Source organism: Schistocerca nitens, chromosome 4 (genome assembly GCF_023898315.1).
Source record: "Schistocerca nitens isolate TAMUIC-IGC-003100 chromosome 4, iqSchNite1.1, whole genome shotgun sequence".
NCBI lineage: Eukaryota > Metazoa > Arthropoda > Insecta > Orthoptera > Acrididae > Schistocerca > Schistocerca nitens.
The window spans coordinates 617,106,368-617,132,113 of record NC_064617.1 but is presented as its reverse complement, the minus strand read 5'-3'; the positions used below and the strand labels follow the sequence as shown (position 1 = coordinate 617,132,113).

At 44.5% G+C, this 25,746-nt stretch overlaps 1 protein-coding gene across 1 annotated transcript in view; it reads left to right on the top strand.

Annotated features, from left to right (window-relative positions):
* Positions 1-25,746, top strand: part of LOC126252473 (adenylate cyclase type 5) — a 446,003-nt gene that overhangs the window by 269,156 nt on the left and 151,101 nt on the right. The window contains exon 6 of the mRNA XM_049953367.1: positions 17,402-17,530. Within this exon, the coding sequence (XP_049809324.1) occupies positions 17,402-17,530 (129 nt within the window). The remainder of the gene's footprint in view (positions 1-17,401; positions 17,531-25,746) is intronic.

Genomic DNA, 25,746 nt, shown 5'->3' with positions numbered 1-25,746 from the left:
TACTTTCCTTTGCTAGTGCTGCCACCTGCCATCTGTGAGTGACTATTGCACGTTGACGTCAAACAAAGGCGACGGTCACATTAATGTTACTGGACAGTATATAGGGCACTTTTTGAAAAAGTGAAAAATGAAGCACTATACCAGATCTGTATCAGTATGGTTCACACATATGGAAAACATTCCATGTGCTCTATGGAAGTTCTATGTAACTGGAAAACTTTTGTGGCCATATATCTATATCTGAGAATAGTCTGGTGTGAAGAAATTAAGAAAGGTTCGGAGAATGCAACACATCATGCAAATATCTGAAATGAGAGACACTCACATAAACTAGAGCGTAGAGAACATTTACTGCACATACCACCCCTATAAACCATGCACCTTGCCGTTGGTGCGGAGGTTTGCGTGCCTCAGCGATACAGATAACCGTACCGTAGGTGCAACCACAATGGAGGCGTATCTGTTGAGAGGCCAGACAAACGTGTGGTTCCTGAGGATGGGCAGCAGCCTTCTCAGTAGTTGCAGGGGCAACAGTCGGGATGATTGACTGATGATCTGGCCTTGTAACACTAACCAAAACGGCCTTGCTGTGCTGGAACTACGAACGGCTGAAAGCAAGGGGAAACTACAGCCGTAATTTTTCCCGAGGGCATGCAGCTTTACTGTATGGTTAAATGATGATGGCGTCCTCTTGGGTAAAATATTCCGGAGGTAAAATATCCCCCATTCGGATCTCCGGGCGGGGACTACTCAGGAGGACGTTGTTATCAGGAGAAAGAAAACGTTCTAAGGATCGGAGCGTGTAGTGTCAGATCCCTTAATCGGGCAGGTAGGTTAGAAAATTTCAAAAGGGAAATGGATAGGTTAAAGTTAGTTATAGTGGGAACTAGTGAAGTTCGGTGGCAGGAGGAACAAGGCTTCTGGTCAGGTGAATACAGGGTTATAAATACAAAATCAAATAGGAGTAATGCAGGAATAGGTTTAATAATGAATAAAAAAATAGGAGTGAGGATAAGCTACTACAAACAGCATCGTGAACGCATTATTATGGCAAAGATAGACATGAAGCCCACGCCTACCACAGTAGTACAAGTTAACATACCAACTAGCTCCACAGATGACGAAGAGATTGATAAAATGTTTGATGAGATAAAAGAAATTATTCAGATAGTTTGGGGAGACGAAAATTTAATAGTCATGGGTGACTGGAATTCGATAGTAGGAAAAGGAAGAGAAGGAAACGTAGTAGGTGAATCTGGAATGGGGATAAGGAATGAAAGAGGAAGCCGCCTGGTAGAATTTTGCACAGAGCATAACTTAATCATAGCCAACACTTGGTTCAACAATCATGAAAGAAGGTTGTATACATGGAAGAAACCTGGAGATACTGGAAGGTTTCAGATAGATTATGTAATGGTAACACAGAGATTTAGAAACCAGGTTTTAAATTGTAAGATATTTCCAGGGGCAGATGTGGACCGTAACCACAATCTATTGGTTATGAACTGCAGATTAAAACTGAAGAAACTGCAAAAAGGTGGGAATTTAAGGAGATGGGACCTGGATAAACTGACAGAACCAGAGGTTTTAGAGAGTTTCAGCGAGAGCATTAGGGAACGTTTGACAAGAATGGGGAAAGAAATACAGTGGAAGAAGAATGGGTAGCTTTGAGAGATGAAGGTAGCAGAGGATAAAGTAGGTAAAAAAGATGAGGGTTAATAGAAATCCTTGGGGAACAGAAGAGATATTGAATTTATTTGATGAAAGGAGAAAATATAAAAATGCAGTAAATGAAGCAGGCAAAAAGGAATACAAACGTCTCAAAAATGAGATCGACAGGAAGTGCAAATTGGCTAAGCAGGGATGGCTTGAGGACAAATGTAAGGATGTAGAGGCGTATATCACTAGGGGTAAGATAGATACTGCCTACAGGGAAATTAAAGAGACCTTCGGAAATAAGAGAACCACTTGTATGAATATCAAGAGCTCAGATGGTAAAGCAGTCCTAAGCAAAGGTGGAAGAAGTATGTAGAGGGTCTGTTACAAGGGCGATGTTCTGAAGGACAATATTATGCAAATGGAGGAGGATGTAGATAAAGATTAAATGGGAGATATGATACTGCGTGAAGAGTTTGACAGAGCACTGAAAGACCTAAGTCGAAACAAGGCCCCAGAAGTAGACAACATTCCATTAGAAATACTGATAGCCTTGGGAGAGCCAGCCCTGACAAAACTCTACCATCTGGTGAGCAAGATGTATGAGACAGGTGAAATACCCTCAGACTTCAAGAATAATATAATAATTCCAATCCCAAAGAAAGCAGGTGTTGACAGATGTGAAAATTACCGAACTATTAGTTTAATAAGTCACGGCTGCAAAACACTAACACGAATTCTTTACAGACGAATGGAAAAACTGGTAGAAGCCGTCTTCGGGGAAGATCAGTTTGGATTCAGTAGACATGTTGGAACACGTGAGGAATACTGACCCTACGACTTATCTTAGAAGATGGATTAAGGAAAGGCAAACCTACGTTTCTAGCATTTATAGACTTAGAGAAAGCTTTTGACAATGTTGGCTAGAATGCTATCCTTCAAATTCTGAAGTTGGCAGGGGTAAAATACAGGGAGCGAAAGGCTATTTACAATGTGTACAGAAACCAGATGGCACTTATAAGAGTCGAGGCGCAATAAAGGGAAACAGTGGTTGGGAAGGGAGTGAGGCAGGGTTGTAGCCTATCGCCCAAGTTGTTCAATCTGTATATTGAGCAAGCAGTAAAGGAAACAAAAAAAAATTTGAAGTAGGAATTAAAAACCATGTAGAAGAAATAAAGACTTTGAGGTTCGCCGATGGCATTGTATATTTGTATATCTGTCAGAGACAGCAAAGGACCTGGAACAGCAGCTGAATGGAATGGACAGTGATATAAGATGAACATCAACAAAAGCAAAACGAGGATAATGGAATGTAGTGAAATTAAATCGGGTGATTCTGAGGGAATTACATTAGGAAATGAGACGCTTAAAGTAGTAAATGAGTTTTGCTTTTTGGGGAGCAAAATAACTGATGATGGTCGAAGTAGAGAGGATATAAAATGTAGACTGGCAGTGGCAAGGAAATCGTTTCTGAAGAAGAGAAATTTGTTAACATCGAGTATAGATTTAAGTGTCAGGAAGTCGTTTCTGAAAGTATTTGTATGGAGTGTAGCCATGTATGGAAGTGAAACATGGACGATAAATAGTTTAGACAAGAAGAGAATAGAAGCTTTCGAAATGTGGTGCTACAGAAGAATGTTGAAGATGACTGACTAAACTAGAAGAAGGGATCGGTTGGTAGTACATATTCTGAGGGATCAATGGATCACCAATTTAGTACTGAAGGGCAGCGTGGAGGGTAAAAATCGTAAAGGGAGACCAAGAGATATATAACTAAACAGTAGGTTGCAGTAGGTACTGGGAGATGAAGAAGCTTGCACAGAATAGGGTAGCATGGAGAGCTGCATCAAACCAGTCTCTGGACTGAAGACAACAGCAACAACAACCATGAAAGAACATCATTGACTTATCTTTTATTAAACAGTATCCACCCAATGATGACCATCGCATTTGTGTAAATTTTAACTGCTACCCATATTATGTCATGAAGAGCTAAGCTCTCTGATGGGTGTGATTCAGTGACGTCAAGCAATTAGAATTACACGGGTTTAGACCAAGTACTCCTTGGGCATTGTCAAGAACTATGACTGCCAGTGAGCTGATGGTACGCCCTTATAACACTAGCCGCCGGCTGTGACGGCAGTGGTGTTCGCGGCTTCGCCATACATGGACATACATTCCAGAATGAAATTTTCAGTCTGCAGCGGAGTGTGCGCTGATATGAAACTTCCTGACAGATTGAAACTGTGTGCCGGACCGAGACTCGAACTCAGCACCTTCGCTTTTAGCGGGCAAGTGCTCTACCAACTGAGCTACCCAAGCACGACACACGACCCGTCCTCATATCCTCAGTTCTGCCAGTATCTCATCTCCTACCTTCCAAACATCACAGAAGCTCTTCTGCGAACCTTGCAGATATAGCACTCCTGGAAGAATGGATATTGCTGAGGCATGGCTTAGCCACAGTCTGGGGGATGTTTCCAGAATGAGATTTTCACTCTGCAGTGGAGTGTGCGCTGATATGAAATCTTGGGACTGCTCGAGACCTGACATCTGATACACAATGTGGAACTGTATTGGAAACCGAGAAAGCGTGAATCAGCAGGAAGGCGGTTTTCACTAGTATGGGTGGGTACAGTTGCGTGTATATTATGCTAATGACCAATAAAGATTATTTCTTTTCTGCTAAATATTTCTTTAGCCATAAGAAGGCTACCAAGAAGTTGGTCTTCACTAGGTTGTACACATGATACTAGGGTAACTAAGGTGAATTTAATAATTTAAACACTTGCCATTTCTCTTAACGATATTACAAATTACTTCTGCATACAATTGTTCCAGACTGCAGTTAGTTCGAAACAACGTCATTGAATTCTTCATTGGGGTCAAAGCATTGGGAGCCGAGCCACTTGTTACTACATACTACTAAAAAATACTAAACTAAACTCCATCCGAACAGGGTTTGGAAGGCCCAACGGTACAGACCGGATGCCTCGTCATCCACAGCCCACAGACTTAATGGGATGTGGATATAGAGGGGCATGTGGTCAGCACACGCCCCCCCCCCCCCCATCACGGGGGCTCACGGTTCTTTCATGAGTTCGTCCATGACGCATACGGGGCTGCGAGCAATTGCAGTTCATTCTTCATTCCCTAGCTGCATTTCCTTCTCCATGCCCCCTCCCTCCCTATCCCTGCTCCTTCCCCATTGCCACCTTCTCCCCCTCTCTCGGTGTTCTGATTTATGTCGACCTGGCTATTCTCCTGGTTTCCTGTATTGGTTGCAGTTTAGTTCCCTTTACCTGTTTTTTCACCCTTTTGGCGTTTCGGTCCCGACTTGAGGTTTGACCTCCACTTCAAAATTTCCTGCTCTAAGTGTGAGCCATATGGGGAAGAACTCCCTCCCTAGCATCTATGGTGTAGATTCGTCTCCCCCCTCCCTTCCCCTCTGCTTCCTCGCTATAGCCCCCTTCCACCCTGCTAGGTCACCACCACGTGTAGCCAGTCCATGTGGTGGGGCTGTTATGTACCCAAATGGCTGAGCCCCCTGACAACAAAGGGATCACACTAGTGATACCTGAGCTGTTCCCTCCCGGCAATCGCCACTGTGCCGGTTGGCCCTTACTGTGGCTGGGTGGTGCCCAAGGGGAGAGCCCCTGGTTGGAGCGGGTGCTATTAGGGCGGATGCTTGGCCCATGAAGCGTATCAAGCTGCAAAAATCTGGCTGTTCTCACACGATCGTCTCTTTGAATGGCTAAGGATCCTTAAATGCTGCCTCATATTACCTGGCAGCCTGCCCTTCCCTGGGTACCCCATGGGAAGAGGGCCAGGCTCGCCGTCTTCAGCTGAAACCCTTTTCCAGTTACCTCGTCTGTACTAGGACCGATGGGGACACTTTCACCGCCACAAAGCCATTGGTTTTCGGGGAAAATACCGAGGACAAGTTTGGTGACGTCTCTTAGCACGATTCGGTTGGACTCCCTGTTGATCAGAGCTTCTTTTGCCACTCAGTCCACAGCTCTTCATGCCTGTGATCGTCTTGGCAATGTTCCAGTGTCTATCACTCCTCACCAAGTTCTGAATATGGTCCGGGACGTCAATTTTCAGAGGCACCTCATCCTGGAAACTGATGAGGCTCCAGGCTAAACTGGAGCGGTGTGGCGTTCATTTAGTTGGACATGTGCAGAAGGGTTGCAAAGACTACTGCACTGATACTGGAGCCATCATTCTGGCTTTCGAGGGGGATAATCTCCCAGAGAAGGTCAAGGTTATGTGCTACAGATGTGATGTGAAGCTGTACATCCCTCCACCTATGTGGTGCTTTCGGTGCTTGCATTTTGGGCACGTCTTTCCGCTGTACAGCAGACCCTTTGTGTGGTGACTGTGGCCACCCAGTCCATGAGGGAAGCCCTTGTGTTCCTCCACCTGTGTGTGTCAACTATGCTGACCGCCACTCCCCTCGCTTGCTGGATTGCCTGGCTTACAAGAGAGAAAGAAGATACAAGAATACAAGTCTCTGGATCATCTGCCTTACGCTGAGGCTCACCAAAAGTATGAGAGACTCCACCTGGTGTCACTGTCTTCAACTTTTGCCTCTTTTACTTCCTTTCCTCCTCCTCCTCCTTCCTCGTCCTTACCGAGCCCCACCCCACTCTCTCCTCCACCTCCCCTGCAGTTCCCACAATCTCCTGGTAGGGAGTCGCTCCCCCTCCCTGGCTGAAGAAGTGCCCCCCTTCTTCGGCATCTGCTGGTGATCAGGCTCCCTCCCAGGAACCCTCTCCCTGGTGTCTCTCAGGTAAGAAGACTCTCACGTCCACTCGGCCACGAGGTGCATCATCTGTGCGCCACAAGGTCGCCTGCTCTCTTTCAGACCCCAATCTTGCAGACGGCTGTACTCCCCCTGTGTCCTGCCCTCCTCCACCTCAGAAAGAGAAGAAGAAGAAACATAAATCCCACTACAAGGCGCCCTCAGTGCCCCCAGAGGTGCCATCTCCCCTCTTGCAACCTGAGTCTGACATATTATTTATGGATGTCACCCCATCCTTGTCGGTGACAACTACTGACAATGTGACCTGACCTCCTCCTCGACTCCTTCATTCCTACCTTGGACTCATGCCGCATGATCATCCAGTGGGACTGCAGTGGGTACTATCGTCACCTAGCAGAAATGCAACGTCTTGTCTCCTCTTATTCTGCATTCTGTCTTGTTCTCCAAGAAACGCATTACCATGATGAATGGTTCAAATGGCTCTGAGCACTATGGGACTTAACATCATAGGTCATCAGTCCCCTAGAACTTATAACTAACCTAAGGACATCACACACATCCATGCCCGAGGCAGGATTCGAACCTGCAACCGTAGCAGTCCCGTGGCTCCGGACTGCAGCGCCTAGAACCGCACGGCCACCGCGGCCGGCCTTACCATGCTGACCACTCTCCAGCTTTCTGCAGTTATTGGGCTTTCTGTAGGAACCATGCTGGCCCTGGGATAACATCTGGTGGGGTCTGCACTTTGGTTAACTCCGATGTCTTTAGTGATTGGATCCCCCTACATACCACCTTGGAAGTGATAGTGGTTAGAGTGCAAACGACTCCAGCAATCACCCTTTGCAATGTCTACCTCCCTCCAGTTCGGCCACTTGCTTATGTTGAACTATTTACCTTAATCCAGCCACTCCCACCCCCGTTTCTCCTCCTTGGGGATTTCCATGCTCACCATCCACTGTGGGGGAATGTCACTTCAACAGGTCGGAATATCCTAATCAACCAAATTATCACAGACTTCGATTTGTGTCTCCTCAGTGATGGTTCCCCTAACCACTTCAGTGCCACTCATGGCACCTTCTCTGCTATCGATCTCACGATCTTCTCCCTTGCCCTCGTGGCTTCCCTACATAGGTCATCCCATGATGACATTTGTGACAGTAACCACTTTCCTGTGACACTGTCCTTGCCCTGCTGCTGCCAGGCAGACAGGCCCCCATGCTGGGCATTATGCAGGGCCAGTTGGCCTTTATACATGTCTGCTGTCCGCTTCGACACATCCCTCTCTAATTCCATTGATGTAGTCGTGCAAGGCATCTCTGCTGCTCTTCTTTGTGCTGCTGGCACTGCTCTCCCCCTATGCACAGGGCTCCCTCGTCATCTGCCGGTACCGTGGTGAATCGAGGATGTCGTAGTCGCTGTCCTGAACCACCGACGGGCGCTGCAGCGATTTAAGCGACATCTCTCCTAGACCAACCTCCTCACTTTTAAGCGTATCTGAGCTAAGACTCGCTAACTTATTAAGCGGGGTGAAAAGGAATGCTGGGAGCGCTATGTTTCCTCCCTGGGGACGTATGCCTCTTCGTTCCAGGTTTGGTCAAAGCTCTGTAGCGTTCTGGACCGCCAGCAACAGTCAACTGTCCAGGGTCTGAACCTCCAAAGAACTCTAAGCACTGATCCATTGGTCCTCATGGAACACCGGAACACCTTGCGACACACTTTGTGGTGGCATTGTCGTCCACTTCCTATCCTCCTACCTTTCTCCAGCAGAAACGCAGAGTTCAACAGACCCCCCTCCATTTCATCCCACACCATGTTGAGCCCTATAATGCACCTTTCACTGAATGGGAATTGGTGCAGGTTCTTAGCTCATCACAAGACACTGCCACAAGGCCAGATTCCATTCACAATCAGATGATTCAACTCTTGGATATTCCCCAGAGGTAACAGCTCCTCAGGGTATTCAATTACATCTGGCTCACAGGTGCTTTTCTGTAACAGTGGCGAGACAGTATAGTTATCGTTGTCCTTAAGCCCAGAGAAAACCAGATGTCTCTTGACACATACAGACCCATTAGCTTTATGAATGTGCTTTGAAAACTGCTTGAAAGGATGGTCAACTCCAGATTATGTTGGGTACTCGAATCTCAGCTTTGTCACCATATCAGAGTGGCTTCTGGGCAGGGCGATCCACAACTGACCATCTAACCCACCTTGTCACAGTTTTATTTGACCTAAATAAGCGTATGACATGGCTTGGTGCCATCACATTTTAGTTACCCTCCATGACTGGGGCTTCTGTGGTCCCCTTCCGGTTTTTATCCAAGAGTTTTTATCTTACTGACACTTCTGGGTTCGTGTTGGCACTTCACTCAGCACTCCTCAGATTCAGGAGAATGGTATCCCACAGGGTTCTGTGCTAAGTGTCACATTCTTCCCCATTGCCATAAATTGGCTTCTGCACTCTGTTGAGCCTCTGGTTACCCCGGCATTGTACGTTGACGATTTTTGCATTGATGCAGCTCCCACTCGCTGGTGTCTGTTGAGCGCCAGCTCCAAGGTGCCATTCGACGGGCCTCTGTGTGGGCCACCGCCCATGGCTTCAAGTTTTCCCCCACCCAAACGCAGGTTATGCATTTTGTCATCGACCCACAGTACACCCAGATCCATAAATTTATTTAGGCAACCAACTCCTCGATGTTATAGCACAGTCCCGTTTCTTGGGCCTTATTTTTTATAACAAGCTGACATGGTTGCCCCACATGCGCCACCTAAAGGCTACATGCATGTGAAAGCTTAATGCTCTCCACCTCCTGGGCCCCACATATATTGGGTGCAGACCGTTCCACTCCTCTCTATCTGCACAGTGATCTGGTCTTGTCCAGACTCTATTATGGTAGTCAGGTTTATGGCTCAGCAGCTCCTTCCACTTTGAAACTCCTTGACCCTGTCCATCATTATGGGGTGCATCTGGCTACTGGTGCCTTTCGCACTAGTGCTGTTGGTCGTCTCCTCACAGAAGCATGGATTCCCTCTCTACACATCCAATGGAGCAAACTCCTTGTTTCTTATGCAGTCGCCATTCGCCAGTTCCCTGACCATCCTGTGCTCTTCGTCAATGAGGGTTGTCTCCCTCCTAACACCCGCCCACAAGTGGGATTGCCAGTTGGCATGCGTCTCACTACCCTCTGCTGGGGTCTCCATCTGCACTCACTGGACTGTACCCCATGTCTTTCCTCCCATACCCTCCATTGGATGGTGCCTAGTCCACAGATTAGGATCGATCTCTTCCAGGGTCCTAAGGTATCTGTTGCTCCTATGGTCTTGTATGTGCCATCCTTGCGGAATTCCAGGGTGCCACCATCTTTTACACTGATGGTTCTAAGACTATTGATAAGGTGGGATACGCTTGCAGGTCTCCTACCGGCTTCAAGCACCATTTGTTGCCAGGATCATGTAGTGTATTTACAGCAGAACTTCTAGCCATTCACAGGGCCCTCCTTTCTGTTTCTCAGGCCTCCCTCCATAGTGTTTTAATCTGTTCCGACTCCTTGAGCAGCTTGCCGGCTATCGATCGATGCTACTCTCTTCACCCCTTGGTCTCTGCCATCCATGACCTTCTCTCTGCCCCTGAGCATGCCGCCTGTTTAGTCATCTTTCCCTCCTGTCGAAGGTTTGAATCCTCCCTCGGGCATGGGTGTGTGTGTTGTTCTTAACATAAGTTGGTTTCAGTAGTGTGTAAGTCTAGGGACCGATGACCTAAGCAGTTTGATCCCTTAGTAATTCACACACATTTGAACATTCTCAGTCGTCTTTCTCTGGAACCCAAGTCATATGGGAATCCCAGGGAATGAATTGGCTGACAGTTTGGCTAGAGAAGCAGATACTTTCCTCCTATTTCCTTTCATGACTCCAGCTGCGGATTTGCGGATCTACGTCAAATCTCTTTTTGCCCAACAGTGGAATGCCATCTGGAGTGCTACTTCTCACAGTAATAAACTCCGCACAATCAAGGAGTCTACTGCAGTTTGGGGCACTTGTTTCCGTCCCTCTCAGATGGAGTCCACTGTTTTATGCCGTTTACGCATTGGCCATATCCGGCTCACCTATTGTTTCCTCCTACATAACGACCCACTTCCACAATGTGGTTGTGGCGCCAGTCTGATGATATCTCACATATTGGCGGCATGTACCCTTCTTTCGACCCTTCGTATTAGTATAGTTTTCTTGCTTCCTTAAATTTAATATTAGCAGACGATCCACGGATGATTGACCTGGTCCTCGGTGTCCTCCGTGAAAGCGGTTTTTATTTCCGGATATAAGATTCTCCTTTAGTCTTGGGGCAGGGGCGGGTTGGTTGTGGTTGGGAGTCCTTTTGCAGTCTTCACGGTCTGTGAGCCCATGACACCCTCCTTATTCTTTCAGTTTTTAGATTTGGTCTCGCCTTTTATGCTTTTACTGTGTGTGTTTAATGTTCATTCTTTTATAATTTGACTTCTCTGACTGAATCCATCCATTTTTAGCCGACCCTCTATCTTAGGTAACCCACTTTGGAATCGCGGGGCTGTTGACCTCGTCGTTTGATCCGAAACTCTCTCAATTAATCAATCAATCAATCAGCACACTGCTCTCTCGGCCAAATGTCAGTTTACGAGACCGGAGCCGCTATTTCTCAATCAAGTAGCTCCTCAGTTTGCCTCACAAGGGCTGAGTGTGCCGGCCGCGGTGGTCTAGCGGTTCTAGGCGCCCAGTCCGGAGCCGCGCGAATGCTACGGTCGCAGGTTCGAATCCTGCCTCGGGCATGGATGTGTGTGATGTCCATAGGTTAGTTAGGTTTAAGTAGTTCTAAGTTATAGGGGACTGATGACCATAGATGTTAAGTCCCATAGTGCTCAGAGCCATTTGAACCATTTTTGAAGGGCTGAGTGCACCCCTCTTGCCAATAGCGCTCGGCAGACCGGATGGTCAGTGCTAGACCAGTCCGACAGCACTTAACTTCGGTGATATGACGGGAATTGGTGTTACCACTGCGGCAAGGCCATTGGCACTATATACTACATATAATTTATATTTCTTATACTGACAAGGGGAGGCCGCCAATTGTGAAATTCAGATTCGATTCATACTTCGCATAATAAAAGCTCATGGCCAGAGGTGTAACGTGGCAAAGCACCAATATGCACTTCTCAGCCGTTGTCGAGAAAATCGAGTTAAAAGAAACCGTTACGGTGAAATACTCTCTACGATGTATAGTTTCCTACAGCGTTGTGGCGTAGCGGTAAGCGCTCGGGTTCGTAATCCAAAGGTCGCCGGATCGAATCTCGCGTCATGCATTTTTTTTAGTATTTGTTTTTTGTAATATGTGTGTGTGTGTGTGTGTGTGTGTGTGTGTGTGTGTGTGTGTGTGTGTGTGTATATATATAATTCCCGGCAATCAGTTGCAACAATTATGCATATAATAAGTTGTTGACAGTCGTTTGTCGTGAAAAAACTAGCGACTTCGAACATGATTATGTTTTCCGCAAACGAATTATTAATTGTCTTCATAAAGTTTACACGTTTAGTTAACGGAATACGTAGAAACGATTTTCCGAAACGAATACGTATAGTGTAAGTCAAACATTCGAATTAGAGTAGAGACCCCACGATATATATATATATATATATATATATATATATATATATATATATATGAATTACAAAAAACAAATACTAAAAAAAAAGGTTGCACGGCGCGAGATTCAATCCGGCGACCTTCGGATTACGAACCCGAGCACTTACCGCTGCGCCACGACGCTATAGGAAATTATAAATCGTAGAGAGTATTTCTCCGCAACGGTTTCTTTTAACTGTCGATTTTCTCGACAACGGCTGAGAAGTGCATCTTGGTGCTTTGCCACATTACACCTCTGGCCATGGGCTTTTATTATGCGCAGTATGCATCGAATTTCACAATTTGCGGCCTCCCCTCGTGAGTGCATAGTTACATACAGTGAAACATAAAACTGAGTTTGTGGTACAGTAATAAGTCGATCCATTTGTCTGAAGAAAATTATAGTTCGTTATTTTTCAAATCGTCTTCTTTCAGACTCTTGTCTAAGATACATTAAAACTGCACAGCATAGTGATGATGATGACAGTGAAAGACAAGGTAAACTGAAAGAATCTAATGCATGTACCCAAAATAAGGCCGTTCCTACTCATAGCATTCCAGTGAATAAATTCAATGAAATTGAACGTATCATTAGAAATATGTTAAACATTAGACACAAAGAAAAATAAAATTGATGTGAAGTGCACCCAGCTCCCACAATAATATTAATGAGAACAACTACAACGAAGCGCCAAACAAACTGCTATAGGCATGTGTATTCAAATACAGAGATATGTAAACAGGCAGAAGACGGCACTGAGGTCGGCAACGCCTATATAAGGCAACATGTGTCTGGCACAGTTGTTAGATCGGCTATTGCAGCTACAATGACTGGTTATCAAGATTTCAATGAGTGTGAATGTGATGTTACAGTCGGTGCACGAGCGATGGGACACAGCATCTCCGAAGTAGCGATGAAGTGGGGATTTTCCCGTACGACCATTTGACGAGTGTACCGTGAATATCAGCAATCCGGCAAAACACCAAACCTCAGACATCGTTGGGGCCCGAAAAAAACATGCTGCAAGAATGGGACCAACAATGACTGAAGAGAATCGTTCAACGCGACAGAAGTGCAACCTCTCTGCAAAGTGATGAAGATTTCAATGTTGAGCTATCAACAAGTGTTAGATGCCAACCATTCAACGAAACATCATCGATATGGGCTTTCGGAGCCGAAGGCCCACTCGTGTACCCTTGATGACTGCACAACACAAAGTTTTTCACCTCGCCTGGGCCCGTCAACACTGACATTGGACTATTGAGGAGTGGAAAAATGTTGCCTGGTTGGACGAGTCTCGTTTCAAATTGTATCGAGCGGAAGGACGTGTAAGGGTAAGGAGACAACCTCATGAATCCATGGACCCTACATGTCAGTAGGGGAATGTTCAAACTGGTGGAGGCTCTGTAATTGTGTGGGGCATGTGCAGTTGGAATGATGTGGGACCCCTGATACGTCTAGATATGACTCTGACAAGTGACAGGTACGTAAGCATCCTGTCTGATAACCTGCACCCATTCATGTCCATAGTGCATTCCGAGGAATCTGGGCAATTCCAGCAGGACAATGCCACACCTCACACGTCCAGAATTGCTACATAGTGGCTCCAGGAACACTCTTCTGAGTTTAAACACTTCCGCTGGCCACCAAACTCTCCATTCATGCGCATTATTGAGGATATCTTGGATGCCTTGCAGCGTGCTATTCAGAACAGATCTGCACCCCCTCGTACTCACACGGATTTATTGACCGCCCTGTAGGATTCGTGGTGTCAGTTCCCCGTAGCATTACTTCAGACATTAGTTGAGTCCATGCCACTTCGTGTTGCGGCACTTCTGCGTCTCGCGGGGGCCCTACACGATATTAGGCAGGTATACCAGTTTCTTTGGCTCTTCAGTGTAGTTAATGAAAGCATTTCAGAGTAGACAGCTTCTGTTTTGGACTTCGAACTAATTTGGAGTAAAGTTCATTCAATAAATGATTACAGATGCTTAACTTCGGCAGTGTTGTTTCGAGGATGATTTCTTCTCTTGACCTGGTGTTAATAATGGTCCTGTTTTTATCAGTTGCTTGAATAAAACGCTAGCTTCCTTTTTGGCTTTTTATTCAGAAAAAGAAAAAAATCTCTTAGTGCACTTTTGACACAGACGATACATTCCATTTTCATCACAATAACAGTGAAATCAAACTGTATATTATACAAATAACCAGTTACTGCACCCAGCTGGTAATCAACTAGTCACACCTACGAATTTGTCCCTTTCTCACACACTGTTACAAATTTGTTGACTGGTCATGTTTCCAAAACTAACGATACACATGTGCCAAGAAATTACATTCGAATGAAAATATAAACTGTCATATAAATTTTTGTGCATCAAAAGTTGTAAAGTTATGCTTTATTTCAAAATATGATTTGTGTTCTTTTTTATTCAGGTCCGTTTATAATTCAAATGTTTTTCACCTGTGCCGGCCGGAGTGGCCGTGCGGTTCTAGGCACTACAGTCTGGAACCGAGCGACCGCTACGGTCGCAGGTTCGAATCCTACCTCGGGCATGGATGTGTGTGATGTCCTTATGTTAGTTAGGTTTACGTAGTTCTAAGTTCTAGGGGACTGATGACCTCAGAAGTTAAGTCCCATAGTGCTCAGAGCCTTTTTTTTCACCTGTATGACTAGCGTACTCGAAGTTCCTGCATTTCCGAATTCAGGATATATTAAACATATACTCACATAAACTTTAAATAAGAAACGACCTCTCATAAACCTTAAGTTGAGCAGAAAAAAATAGATCTCGTGCCCAAACGGAAAGACTCGCAAGTTCACTAAAAACGGTACTGGAATCTTTGCTTTAGAAAACAGGCATCGATAGGTTCAATACTGGGCACGGAACACCAGCTAAGGATCGTTATGATCAAATTTGAAAAGTTATCAGGCAACAGTGAACTGAAGTCCCACAGAAAGGTTTCTCCTTTTGCTACATTATTTAACGGTTATAGCGAGAGCATTCTCATGGAATGTTATCCGAAGATAAGACAGGACATAAATATCAGAAATATTTCTTATTTGCAGATGACCAAATTATCATTTATGGAAATGAAGACAACCTCCAAAGGACTTACACTGGTCAAAAGTACCCGGACACCCCCAAAAACATAGGTTTTGTGCATTGTGCTGCCACCTACTACCAGGTTCTCCATATCAGCGACCTCAGTAGTCATTAGACATCATGAGAGAGCAGAACGGTGCGCTCCGCGGAATTCACGGATTTCGAACGTGGTCAGGTAACTGGACGTTACTTCTGTCATACGTCTGTACGCGAGATTTCCACACTCCTAAACATTTCTAGGTCCACTGTTTCCGATGTGATAGTGAAGCGGAAACTTGAAGGGACTCATACAGCACAAAAGAATGCAGGCTGACTTCGACTGTTGACTGACAGAGACCTCCGACAGTTGAAGAGGGTCGTAATATGTAATAGGCAGACATCTATCTAGACCATCACACAGGCATTCCAAACTGCACCAGGATCGACTGCAAGTACTATGGCAGTTAGGCAGGAGGTGAGAAAACTTGGATTTCATGGTCGAGCGGCTGCTGATAAGCCACACATCATGCCAGTAAATGCCAAACGACGCCTAGCTTGGTGTAAGGAGTGTGAATATTGGACGATTGAACAGTAGAAAAACGTTGTGTGGAGTGACGGATCACGGTACACAATGTGGCGATCCGATGGCAGGGTGTGGATATGGCGAATTCCTGGTGAACGTCATCTGCCAGCGTGTGTAGTGCCAACAGTAAAATTCGGAGGCGGTGGTGTTATTATGTGGTCGGGTTTTTCATTGAGGGGGCTTCCACCCCTCGTTGTTTTGCGTGGCTCTACCACATCACAGGCCTACATTGATGTTTAAGCACCTTCTTGCTTCACACTGTTGAAGAGCAATTCGTGGATGGCGATTGCATCTTTCAACACGATCGAGCACCTGTTCATAATGCACGGCTTGTGGCGGAGTGGTTACACGACAGTAACATCCCTGTAATGGACTGGCCTGCACAGAGTCCAGATCTGAATCCTATAGAACAACTTTGGGATGTTTTGGAACGCCGACTTCGTACCAGGCCTCACCGACCGACATCGATACCTCTCCTGAGTGCAGCACCCCTTGAAGAATGGGCTACCATTCCCCAAGAAACCTTCCAGCACCTGATTGAACGTATGCCGGCGAGAGTGGAAGCTGTCATCAAGGCTAAGGGTGGTCCAACACTATACTCGTATTGCACTGCAGCATTACCGATGGAGGGCGCCACCAACTTGTAAGTCATTTTCAGCCAGGTGTCCGGATACTATTGATCACATAGTGTATATACTGGATTATAGCGTGCAAGAATACGATGTGAAAATATCAAAACAGAAGATGTAAATACTGACTTTCAAAGGTTCCGGTAGAAAAGATTTGCGACGATGATCAGTCAACAGAATGTGTGTATCGCTTTAACGACCACCGATGTAACACAAAATGTGACTAAAATTGCAATAGCAGTGCCAACAGTATTTGATGATCATGAAAGCTGCGCCTCTTTTCAGATGGAAAAAATAACAAATAAACAAGTAGCTAATGGAAAATTTATACTCTACCAGTCAAGTACAGGGATGAAAATGTAAAATAAATGCCCCGTACGTAAGTACTGATGATAGAATATAGAACTACAGATCAAAATGGGAAACAATTTTGAGGTAATGTAAAATGAGATTATCTACATAAGCTATGGAATTCTACCCAGTAGATGACACAAGACGATTCCTTTTTCACGTGCGCGGTGTCATAACATGACTATTGGCGTATCATAAAATGTCTCCCAAAGTGTTTCATTATTACAGAATAAGATCTGCGCGTTAAGAATCACAAACTCTGCTGTCTTAAACTATTGTAAATAGTTTTATACGCTGCCTACAACACTCCAAAGTGAACCAGTATTAGTAGGAGACATAGTTTCTATACAAAATTAATTAACTGGGCTGAAACGAAATGAAGTATTAGGATCGATGTGGGTGAAATGAATGAAGCTTCAATAACATCAAATAATACTTCGATTATACGTCCACCGTAGCATTACCTATCAAACGCCTGATTTTATAAAATGTTTTAGGTTACCCTACCGAAGTGTAACTAGCAAATAGCTGCCGCGATCCCTTAAGTCTCACAATGGGAAGTTGAAACCATGCATATGATAATCGTTTGCTACAAGACAGGTACAGAATAAAATGTAACGAACTTTTCAGAAATATCCTAGAACTTTATGCTCGTAACGTTTCTCTTACATTTGCAGGAAGAAAGAAATCTTTGGTAATAAAAAGCGACAGCAGAGTGTGGACGAAGCCATAGAATACTTCGACAATATGGCCTCCTATGTGGACGAACTACGGAAATTGCAGAGAGAGCTCCGAGTGATGATCAGGTATGTAAAATCAAAACTGTTTACCTTCTGAGGAACTAGAAAACATTACCACCTAATCGTATTGTTTGATGCAAAAACCAAATATATTTTTACTTTCGGACTAAGTATAGATTTTTATTCCTTAAATATCAATGTGCCACCAGTTGTTTAAAAAGGAACGCAAGGTAGCCATATCCAAATGAGCACAGAATTTTAAATTCATTAAAATGAAGGTACATTTAAAACACCGTCATATATTTGTGTAAAGTCGTGTTCCCACCAGCAAACAAACTTCTGCAAGTCGCTTATAGATGCTACTTCTGGAAGTTCTTGCACGTGAATACACTCACAGAAAGTCAACTGCCGCAAGTTTTGTCAACTTGCAGAAATAGCATCCGTAAGTTAGTGAAAACTGTTTCGGCCGCTGTGGCCGAGCGGTTCTAGGCGCTTCAGTCTGGAACCGCGCTGCTGCTACTGTCGCAGGTTCGAATCCTGCTGCGGGCATGGATGTGTGTGATGTCCTTAGGTTAGTTAGGTTTAAGTAGTTCTAAGTCTAGGGGACTGATAACCTCAGATGTTAAGTCCCATAGCCATTTGAACCATTTTTTTGTTTTTTGAGGAATGTGTATGGGTCAGCTTGTCCGTCGAAGACCACCATTGTGGAATGGTGCGCCAAGTTTTGTGCTGGTCGTGATTCGACACTAGACACGGGCGATCTGAGAAGACAGCCTCATCCATTACAAACAACAACAATGAGAGACACTCGAGTACCCGCCTTGTAGGTCTGATCTCTCCCTGTGTGACTATCACGCCTTCAGTCCGTTAAATACACCTTGAAACGTCGACGATTCCCGTCGTACGAGGATGCGCAGCACGCAATTACAAACTTGTTCCTGCAGCAGGACACCAAACGGGTATTTTCAACTTGGTGCATCATGGGGATGACTGCATCAATACTCGTGATGATTTTGCGTCATTGGCACACAAACGTTTTTGATCGCCTCTTATAGCGTGGCCGTCTCTTGGTGATACAACTAGCCACCTTCTTTGGATCCTGTTTTCGAATATGTGATTATACAAGAGACAGACAAGAAAGGCTCGAAAATAACATACGACATTCTCAGATAGTTTTTGCCTGGGCAAAATCCTCTGACATTATTTCATTCAATAATGATTCTTGATAGCATAAATCGTAAGCCACTGTATCAGCTTCTTCATTGAAACATTTATTTTTTCTTTAACTTTGTTTTTTGGTTCAAATGGCTCAAATGGCTCTGAGCACTATGTGACTTAACTTCTGAGGTCATCAGTCCCCTAGAACTCAGAACTACGTAAACCTAACTAACCTAAGGACATCACACACGTGCATGCCCGAGGCAGGATTCGAACCTGCGACCGTAGCGGTCGCACGGTTCCGGACTGTAGCGCCTAGAACTGCACGGCCACCACCCGGCCTTTGTTTTTTGGTTACGATTTTTCTTCAGTAGTAAGAAAGCGCCGCCACAGTGGCTGGTTCTCTATTTTTAACCATGGCACTGTAAACGTCCACTTCCCTGTCTCATGACGCAACCCTAGAGGAAACACTTCTACAAGTACTTGCAAAAATCAACTTGCTGAAGCAACTTGTAGAAGTAAACTTATGCAGGTTTCTGTTTTAATATAAACACCTCGGAAAGTTCTTGCAGTAGTTACTTGGTAGAGGACACACGGCTTAACGGCTTAACAGCCACAAGGCACAGGAGGGGTTGTTCCATTTGAATATGTAATGTGAATGACGTCCAAACATTGCGGCTAGATAGCGCTAAAAGTGCGAGTATAGACACAACATTTAAGTCCATATGGATATGTACTGTAACAGTCAGCACGTGCCGAGAAAAACTTCTTTGAGCGTGGGACGATAATTGGTGCGAGAAGCATATCGAAGATTATTCATTTATTTAGCGTATGGCTAGCATCAAGTTACACAACGAAACATTTGTACTTTAAAATACATATACAGATATTTAAGAAGTAGAAAAGAATGTCATGACTATTAGTTGATTAAATTTATAGTATTTACAAAGCACAGAAAGTCAAAGGCTTATCCCTAACTGCCGAACATACACCACTGATGCCTTAGTTGCAGACTGGAACTCCTCTGGATCGCCAGGAAAAGAACAATTTAGGCACGTACGTATGATGTGCTGAACAGTTTGTCGTTCTGCAGTGCAGTCACGGCTGGGAGATGTTGTTAATCCCCATTTGTACATTGGGTCAGTACATCTTCCGCTATCTGTCCTTACTCTATTGATTGCAGACCAGATCTTGCAATGCTCTTCAGACCCTGGTGGCCTGATCGAGTTGCAGGGCATCTTCAGCTGTTCTTTAGTAGCGTTGTTCTGCCATATTGCTGTTCATCAGTCTACTGCTGTTGCTCCGGTGTCCACAAGAGATTTTGCACCTTGTAGAGGTGGGTGACGGCAGCAAAGTTTGTTTGTCTTAGTACAGGAATGTTCTCATGTGCAGCGAGGTAAGGGTCATCATCTGTTTTTGTAAACTCCCACTTGAGAGAGGCTTCACGGCGCTAAGTTGAGGGAGCTACGCGGCTGAATATAGGCAGCCAGAAAGTTGGAGTAGGCAGCCTATAAGCTGGAGTTTTTCTGATTGTTTCTGTGATGACGCGCATAGTCTGGCTGAGTTGCGAATCGACGAATCTGTTGCATGGGCTATCGATCCAAACTGCTGTGCAGTATTCTGCCACAGGGTATACCAGGCCAAGAGCAGATGTTAATAGTGTTGGAGCTTATGATCCCCATGTCGTACCTCCAAGTTTCTGCAAGATGTTGTTTCTTAACTTCATCTTAGCGGCAAAGACAGACCCCCCCCCCCACCCTCCCCCGATAACATGATATCCTTGTTTTGGAGCTTCTTGTTAAGATGGAAACTGGTGACCTGCGGGGTGACAATGCTTTCGCGTCTGCAGCATACCGTAAGCTGTATGTGCCCCCTGAGTGGGCGTAAACGAGTAACAGTACTAGCGGCAGATAACCACAGTGATCTGGCGTACATCACATCACCACACACAAAGTCGATATCGAGGATAACACATGAATTCGGGTTCAAGAGATCAACAGTGCCTATGGACGTCTGCAATGCCGTAGAGACAATGTTTCCACATGATTAAACTTCCGCACAGGATGACATGTGTTTAACAAACCGACGTCGTGTGGCACCCACAGAGCCACAAGTCTGGTGACGATCACTATGCTTGAGATGCCCACCGATTTCAATGAGAGTTGCTGGGAATCCATGTCTACTAGGACTGTACAGCAACAAGTGCACCAAATGGACTTCAGCAGCCAATCATCTGCTCATGAACCTTCGCCTTCTCCTGACTTCTGGTCACTCAGTGTAAATTATAACAACTGTGTATGAAAACAATGACACATATAAGTTTGCCATCACGATCTCGAGCTGCTGTCCCCACTCCATTAAATAAAGAACATTCTTTATCTGAGATGCCATAATTACCCTAACCAGAAGCCGATTTCTCTACTAACTTCGTCATCCCTACCCACTGATACACTGTCCTAGCAATGAAGCGACAAGTTCTCAGCAGCTTCTCCAGAAGTGTTCATAAGATGTAAGCAGTGGGGTAAAGGGAGTTCTGGTTCACATTTGATAAGCTAATTAATTAAACTGTGACAGCTGATTGATTTGTGACCGTTACCTATTGTACTACTAAGTGATTCATAACCTCCTGGGTTGATTTATGAGCCCCCAGGGATAAGCCATCCTTCTGAGAAACCTCTCCCTACACTCCCCCACCCCACCTGTCTCCTTCCCCTTTGCCCCCCAACACACAGAGAAAAGGGATGCTGATCCTGGGACACTTTTTTGTCATCCCTCCCCAGTTCAGCTCTAAGCCACTTTTCCAGCTCCCAGGTAGTCCCCAGCCTGCTCTCTCGCCAGTACAAGCACACCTTTGATGTCAAGTTAATTGATTAAGTTATTTGAATTTACTGCCAAAATTGAATTTTACCACAAGCAAGGGATTTCACAATCAAAAATGGTAGACCCACAATACTGGTACAGTCTAATTTCCCATCATCTTAATGGTGGGAAATTAAAATAAGTGGATAAACAAATTTTTTCTCTGGCTGTGAAGCATGGGAGGTGGAAAGGAGTAGTTGCCACATTTCCATTGATCAAGTGCTAGAAAGTAGAAACAGCCAGTGTCATCATTCACTCCTGGAAGTAGAGAGTACACTTTCGCTATTAGTCCAGCATCAGAGAGTTCCTCCAGCCAGTCTAGCCAACAGCTCTTTGTGTGAAGGATGGGTAGTAGTAACAGGATAGCACACTATAACCGAAATGTAGAGAAGTAGCCTACTACCGATTTACAAGTGAATCACTGCTGGGAGGGACTTTTTCTTTCAGGTCATCAGTCTTCTGACTGGTTGGATGCGGCCCGCCACGAATCCCTCTCAAGTGCCAACCACTTCATCTCAGAGAAGCACTTGCAATCTATGTCCTTAATTATTTGCTGGATGTATTCCAATCTCTGTCTTCCTCTAGAGTTTTTGCTCTCTATAGCTTTCTCTAGTACCACAGAAGTCATTCCCCCATGTCTTAATAGATGTCCTATCATTCTGTCCCTTCTCCTTGTCAGTGTTTTCCACATAGTCCTTTTCTCTCCGATTCTGCACAGAACTTCATAATTTATCAGTCCACCTAATTTTCGACTTTGGTCTGTAGCACCACATCTCAAATGCTCCGATTCTCTTCTGTTCCGATTTTCCCTCAGTCCATGTATCACTACCATACAGTACTGTACTCCAATGCTTAACATTCTCAGAAATTTCTTCTTCCTTAAATTTAGGCCTCTGTTTGATGCTAGTAGACTTCTCTTGGAAACCTCCCTCCCCCCCCCCCCCACCTGTCGCCACCCCTTTGCCCTCCTCATCACCCAACACACAGAGAAAAGGGATACTAGTCTGCTTTCGATGTCAGTAGATCTCCTTTGCCGGCCGCGGTGGTCTAGCGGTTCTAGGCGCTCAGTCCGGAGCCGCGCGACTGCTACGGTCGCAGGTTCGAATCCTGCCTCGGGCATGGATGTGTGTGATGTCCTTAGGTTAGTTAGGTTTAAGTAGTTCTAAGTTCTAGGGGACTGATGACCATAGATGTTAAGTCCCATAGTGCTCAGAGCCATTTGAACCATTTAGATCTCCTTTACTTCATCTGCTTCGTGACAATCAGTCCTGATGTTAAATTTCTTGCTACTCTCATTTCTGGTACTTCTCATTACTTTCGTCTTTCTTCAAGTTATTCGAAATCCTTATTCTGTGCTATTTCGACTGCTCATACTATGCAGGAGATCATGTAATTTTTCTTCACTTTCACTCAGGATAGCAATGTCATCAGTGAATAGTATCATTGATTTCCTTTCGTCTTCATTTTTAATTCCACTCCTGAACCTTTTTTTCTATTTCCGGAATTGCTTCTTCAATGTATAGACTGAACAGTAGGGGCGAAATACTACATCCCTGTCTTACACCCTTTTTAATCCGAGCCCTTAGTTCTTGGTCATCCATTCTTATTATTCACTCTTGGCTCTTGTACAGATTGTATACTACCCGTCTCTCCCAATAGCTTACCTCTATTTTCTTCAGAATTTCGAACATCATGCACCATTCTACATAATCGAACGCATTCTCCAGGTCGACAAATCCTATTAATGTGTCCTGATTTTTCTTTAGCCTTGCTTCCACTATCAACAGCAATGTCAGAATTGCCTCTCTCGTGCCTTCACCTTTTCTAAAGCCAAACTAATCGTCATCTAGCACGTCCTCAATTTTCTTTTCCATTCTTCTGTATATTATTCATGTCAGCAATTTGGGTGCATGAGCTGTTAAACTGATCGAGCGATAATTCTCGCACTTGTCAGCTTCGGAATAGTGTTGATGATATTTTCCCAAAGTCAGATGGTATGTCGCCATACTCATACATTCTATATGCCAAAGTGAATAGTGGTTTTGTGGCCACTTCCCCCAATGATTGTAGAAGTTCTGAAGGAATGTCTTCTATCCCTTCTACCTTATTTGATCTTAAAAGTGCTCCAAAGCTCTCTTAAATTCTGATTCTAATACCTGATCCCCTATATCCTCTAGTCGGCTCCTTTCTTCACTCACATCAGACAAATCTTCTCCCTCATTTAGGTTTTCAATGTACTCTTTCCACCTATCCGTTCACTACTCTGTATTTAACAGTGAAATTCTCGTTGCACTCTTAATGTTACAAACCTTGCTTTTAGTGTCAGTGAAGATTGTCTTAACTTTCCTGTATGCTGAGTCTGTCTTTCCGACAATCATTTCTTTTTCTATTTCTTCACATCTTTCACGCAGCCATTTCGTCTTAGCGTCCCTGCGTTTCCTATTTATTCCAGGCCTAATTGACTTGTGTTTCTGGATTCCTGAGTATCGTGGAACATTTTTGTACTTCCTCCTTTCGTCGATCAACTGAAGTATTTCTTCTGTTGCCCGTGGATTGTTTGTAGTTATCATCCTCGTACCTATGTTTTTCTTTCCAGCTTTTGTGATGGCCCTTTTTAGAGATGTCCATTGCTCTTCAACTGTACCGCCTACTGAGCTATTCCTTATTGCTGTATCTATAGTCTTAGAGAACTTCAACCGCATCTCGTCATTCCTTAGTACTTCTGTATCCCACTCTGTTGCATATTGGTCCTTCCTGACTACTGTCACAAACGTCAGCCTACTCTTCATCACTACTACATTGTGACCTGAGTCTTTATCTGCTCCTGGGTACGTCTAACAATTCAATATCTGATTTCGGAATCTCTGTCTGACTATGATGTAATCTAACTGAAATCTTTCCATATCACCCGGCCTTTTCCAAGTATACCTCCACCTCTGTGATTCTTGCAGAGAGTATTCGCTATTACTAGCTGAAATTTATTACAGAACTCATTTATTCTTTCTCCTCTCTCATTCCTTGTCCCAAGCCCATATTCTCCTGTAACCTATTCTTCTACTCCTTCCCCTCTCACTACATTCTAGTCCCCTGTGACTATTACATTTTCATCTCCCAGTACGTATTGTATTAACCTTTCAATATCCCCATATACTTTCCCTATCTCTTCATCTTCATCTTGAGATGTCGGTATGTATACTTGAACTATCATTGTCGGTTTTAGTTTGCTGTCGATTCTGATAAGAACAAACTTGTCATTGAATTGTTCAAGTGACCAACTCTCCGACCTGCCTTCCTGTTCATAATGAATCTTACTCCTGCTATACTATTTTCTGCTGCTGTTGAAATTACTCTGTACTCATCTGACCAGCAAATCTTGCCTTCTTTGCATTTCACTTCACTGACCCCTACTATACTAAATTGATCCTATGCATTTTTCTTTTCGGAATATCTAGTTTCCCTACCTGGTTCAAGCTTCTGACATTCCACGCCCAGACTCGTAGAACGTTATGCTTTCGTTAATTATTCAGTCTTTTTCTCATGGTAACCTCCCTCTTGGCACTCCCATCCCAAAGATCCGAATGGGGGACTAATCCGGAATCATTTGCCAATAAAGAGATCACCTTAACACTTTTTAAATTACAGCCTATATGTCCTGTGGATACACACTTTTTTTTGGTCATGAGTCTTCTAACTGGTTTGATGCAGCCCGCCACGAATTCCTCTCCTGTGCTAATTTCTTCATCTCAGAATAGCACTTGCAGCCTATGTCCTTGACTATTTGCTGGATGTATTCCAATCTCTGTCTTCCTCTACAGTTTTTGCCCTCTACAAGTACCTATAGTACCATGGAAGTCATTCCCTCAAGTCTTAACAGATATCCTATCATCCTAACCCTTCTCCTTATCAGTGTTTTCCACGTGTTCCTTTCCTCTCCGATTCTGCGCAGAACCTCCTCATTCCTTACCTTATCAGCCCACCTAATTTTCAACATTCGTCTGTAGTACGACATCTAAAATGCTTCGATTCTCTTCTCTTCTCTTTCCCACAGTCCATGTTTCACTACCATACAATGCTGTACTCCAGACGTAAATTCTCAGAAATTTCTTCCTCAAATTAAGGCCGATATTTGATTTTAGTAGACTTCTCTTGGCCTGGAATGCCCTTTTTGCCATTGATAGTCTGCTTTTGATGTCCTCCTTGCTCCATCCGTCACTGGTTACTTTACTGCATAGGTAGCACAATTCCTTAACTTCACGTTAAGTTTC